At 40.4% G+C, this 4,553-nt stretch overlaps 1 protein-coding gene across 5 annotated transcripts in view; it reads left to right on the forward strand.

The window, feature by feature from the left end:
* The window catches only part of LOC122554150 (heparan sulfate 2-O-sulfotransferase 1), a 210,007-nt gene that overhangs the window by 85,171 nt on the left and 120,283 nt on the right, over nucleotides 1-4,553 (forward strand). The window contains exon 2 of one of the 5 annotated variants that reach the window (XM_043698719.1): nucleotides 1,936-2,016. The exons of 3 other annotated variants lie outside the window; for them this stretch is intronic. In XM_043698719.1, coding sequence (XP_043554654.1) covers nucleotides 1,936-2,016 — 81 coding nt within the window. Of the gene's footprint in view, nucleotides 1-1,935; nucleotides 2,017-4,553 lie in introns of those variants that run through there. One more of the 5 variants, XM_043698723.1, reaches the window with a different exon arrangement.

Genomic DNA, 4,553 nt, shown 5'->3' on the forward strand with positions numbered 1-4,553 from the left:
ATAGTTAGGTCAGGATCACGGTGAAGCAGACTGGGATCACATTTAATTAGGTCAGGATCACAGTGAACCAGACTGGGATCACGGATAGTTAGTCTCCTCCGACCTATCACCCTCACCTTGACCTCTTTCCACCTATCACATTTCCAACGCCCCTCCTCCAAGTCCCTCCTCCCTACCTTTTATCTTCTCCTGCTGAACACTCTCTGCTCATTCCTGAAGAAGGGCATGTGCCCGAAACGTCGAATCTTCTGTTCCCTAGATGCTGCCTGACCTGCTGTGCTGTTCCAGCAATAAAGTTTCAGCTTTGATCTCCAGCGTCTGCAGACCTCGCTTTCTCCTTGACCAAATCTTTGCCTTAGTGCACTTTTCTACAGAGGTGAGGCCTGGAAAATATACAGGGAAGAAAAATAATGATGTAATATCACTTTTGTGTCAAGTACTGTTCCTGGCATTTCTTGGCAAGACAAAATCGTCAACTTGGATTCTGGTGTGTACATTTGCTCATAGCTAAACCAGTGACAGCTGAGTTGTAATGTTTCCTGCTAATTCATTGTTGCCTTTGTTACTTAACCCCGTGTCTGTCTTTGTGCTGTTAAAATTGTCTTACTGATGCTACCTTCTGGATGAGTTAGTTCAAATTGGCCATTGAAAAGTGCTGTAACTGTTGTTTCCAGACCGAGCATCCTGCATTACTGATTCCATCTTCTGCGACCACATCCGTTTAATTCACACTGTGTGAAGCCTAAGGACTGAACTTTTGCTTATAGTCATCATCAAAGCTATCTGCTGTTTAGAATGCCTTTCCCTCTAATTTCCTACACCTTTGAATCTATTTCACCAATTCCCTCTTGCCACTTGCTTGCACTGCCTAAACTCGACCTGTTTGATCACTTCTGCTGACCTGCATGACCTGACCTTCATATTTGTCTCAATGTTATGAATTTTAAATCCTCACTAATTGGGTAATCATCTTCACCCCACCCTATTTGTGTAACTTCTACTACCTCTTCCTGCACCTTTCAGTTTTCCAAATCTAATTTTTTACACCATTATTGGGTTGAACCATCAGTTGCCGAGGCCATACATTCTGAAACTTACTCACGACCCTCTGTCTTGACCTTTCTGTACTTCTAAAGCATTCTCTATTCATTATGGAATTGAAACACAAGTGGTGTCATATGGCTATATTATTAATGTACATAGTGCAGGAGAATGACAAAAGGGTTTATTGAAATAGCAAACTAATTTTTCTTATTCTGCTCTCCATTACATGCAGAAGCATATTCCAGTGATTTGGTCAACACTTCATAATGTTGAACAAAGAAAATAGTGAAGTATTAATAAACCACATTTAACAAAAATACTATTCATGATTGGAAGAAAATGGAAACTAAATGGGCTGTTCTGAAGAATGTAATAGTTCGTAATAGATTTTTAAAGACAAAAATAAATTAAACCAAGTAATTGATTATTTGGGAATTGGAGCAGTTTTAATTATTCCACTGTAAGCAAAACTGGCCATGTTATAGGGGAATCTAACTGCACCATCCATTTAGTTCGAGTGAAATTAATCTTCAGAGTGGAACAAGATCTAAGGGGATAATTTCTTTATTGAAGTGTCAGCTAAAATTCCAATAAGTAATACAATGGTTACTTGCCTCTTGACCTCAAAATTTGGCAAGCATGAGAGATCATAAGAATTTTGAGGAAAAGGTCCTGAGGTCAAACACAGCTTTCGAGAGCCATTATTTCCCACCCTTTTTGGCATTTCCTTTATTCACTATTGAAATGCATTTGACTGCTTCACAAATCAATTTATGTTGTTACTTAATTGTACTAACTGTACAATGCTGAGCAATATATATTGGCCCAAAAATTCTGAAATCAAAAAATTGTGCCACTATTTGTGAAATTTGTCTTACTTATGTCTTTCAGGCAATATTTTGCATGGCAAGTTATTGGAAGAGTTGGAAATGGCATGGTGTCCTTTTACGGGACAAAGGAACATGAGTGAAAGTGAGCAGGGCAAATAACTATCTGTCTCAACCAGTTAATTTCAGAATACTGCATTTCAATTTAATAATGCATGCCTAAGAAAAGAAGTATAAATACCAAGAGTAATTTTGTTGTCATTGTCTGTTTTGTCATGAGGAGGTGACCAAAATATGGAAAATTGTCCACTTATTCCATGATCTTCCCTTTGGGCAGATATGTTGTAGTTTAGAAGCTGGTTGGAGGAGGGCCTCAGTTTGCTGGGCTGTTCTCTTCATATAATTTGGAGAAGTTGACAAAGACTCACAGTTTGGTTTCTGAATGAGCCCATGTACACAGAAATATTTTCTGCACACTAAAGCTCTATAACTGAATGGTTTTGATTTTAGATTGTAGAATATGTAGGTTGAACTTTTTCCCATATGTCTGTAAATTAACTCCATGTCTGTTGGCAATTTGACAGAGATGAGGTGCGTAGTGAAAAAAGGTAAAGAGAGAAGAGAGTCGATGTAATGACACAGCATTGTTTAAACTCTGGATTTATGGTGGTTCTGTTGGTAAGAATTTATTATTGCCTCCAGAGCACTTGCTCAGCGTTTGCTTGATGAAGGACAAGTGTAGATGAAGATCAGGATCTAAACACAACACCAAGATTATGCTACAGAGATTTGGACAACCCATCTGAGCACCTCAAAGCACTGGAGGTACGTCACCAGGGGTGCCATTGCAAAATTCTCCAAGCAATAAAAGCCGTCCTTTTCCAAGCCAACTTGCCCAGAATCAAGGCACTAATGGCTCAAAATTAACTGCACTGGGCAGGACAATTAATATGCGTCTCTCACCAGACTCTGAAAACAACAATTGTACTCAGACCTTGGTTGTGGCAGGAGAGCAGCGGAAACGCAGACTGACAATACTGACTTAGAGGAGACTGAGTGATCAAACCAATAATGTCTGATCCAGGATGGTAGCAAGCATATTGAGAGACTATTAAGTACACAGGTGAAGTCAGTGTGTCTATGGGAGTGTGCAAATGTTCAAACAACCCTTCAAGCACTATTTGTGAATTGAATCTGGTAGAATCTATAGAATGCATATTGAAGAGGATTCTGGGTAATCCAAGATGGAGGATGGGAAAAATTTCTGGCTGTAAGAGCTGTTCCTTTTTTTTAGGGTATTTTAGGTGTTGGAGGTGATTTCCTCGAAATCCAGGAGCTGCAATTACTGTTTTATATGCTGTTGCATTGTTTTGGATCTTTGGAAAAAAAAAAGTCAAAACATCAGTTTCAAAGGGAGAAGGGCAGACAAAGGAAGCACATGGTGAGGACAGTGCAGGGGAGAGAGAGAAAATCTGCACAGTTACCGCCTTTGCTGTTTGAATTCGTGTATCGCTGGACATCGGAGTGCATCTTGGAAAATTAACAAACAGTGAAATTCACAACTAATCTTGGAGGAACTGTTGGGCGAAGTTCATGGCGCAGAATCAGATAAGTTAATTGTTGTTTTAAGTCTGTCCAAGAGAAAAGCTGCAGTAGTGGGTACAGTGGATTCTTTCTTGATTATATGTTTTTGGCGATAAGTCTCTTGATTAAACTTAAATTAATAGCTACGGCTTATATTTTAACCTGGGGCAGTGTTTGTAGAGGAATAAGACGGTGTTATTTTCTGGGTCTGTCGATTGTGAAGGAGCAAAAATGGCCTTTGCAGTGATATGTACTTCTTGTCAGATGTGGGAGTTTAAAGAGAGTTTAAGGGTTACTGCTGATTATATCTGCCATAAATGCTGTTGGATGCAAATCTTATCAGATCGAGTGGCGAGACAAATAGAAGCGATGAGGAATTTGCAATAGCTGCAGTATGTGATGGATGGCAGTTATAGAAAGGGCAGCAAGTCTCAGATACAGTCACATAGATGGGTTAACTCCAGGAAGGGTAAGAGAGGTAGGCAGCTAAAGCAGGAGTCTTTTGTGGATATATCCATTTCAAACAGGTATGCTGTTTTGGAAAATGTAGGAGGTGATGGATTCTAAGGGGAACGTAGCTTGAACTGCCAAGTTTCTGGTATTGAGACTGGCTCTAATGCAACGAGGGGTACGTCGGCTTCCAAGAGATCAATTGTGTTAGGGGATTCTTTAGTCCTGAGGTACAGACAGCCGTTTCTGTGGTCAGGAGAGAAAAAGCAGAATGGTGTGTTGTTTTCCTGGTGCCAGGATCAAGGGTGTCTCAGAGGGTTCAGAATGTTCTCACGGGGGAGAGGGGCCAGCAGGAGGTCAGTGTCCACATTGGAACAAACGACATTGGAAGGAAAAAAGTTGAGACTCTGAAGGGAGATTACAGAGAGTTAGGTAGAATTTTAAAAAGGAGGTCCCCAAGGGTAGTAATATCTGGATTACTCCCAGTGCTATGAGTTCGTGAGGGCAGGAGTAGGAGGATAGAGCAGATGAATGCATGACTGAGGAGCTGGTGTATGGGAGAAGGATTCACATTTTTGGATCATTGGAATCTCTTTTGGGGTAGAAGTGACCTGTACAAGAAGAACAGATTGCACCTAAATTGGAAGG

This window comes from Chiloscyllium plagiosum, chromosome 11 (assembly GCF_004010195.1).
Source record: "Chiloscyllium plagiosum isolate BGI_BamShark_2017 chromosome 11, ASM401019v2, whole genome shotgun sequence".
Classification (NCBI taxonomy): Eukaryota; Metazoa; Chordata; class Chondrichthyes; order Orectolobiformes; family Hemiscylliidae; genus Chiloscyllium; species Chiloscyllium plagiosum.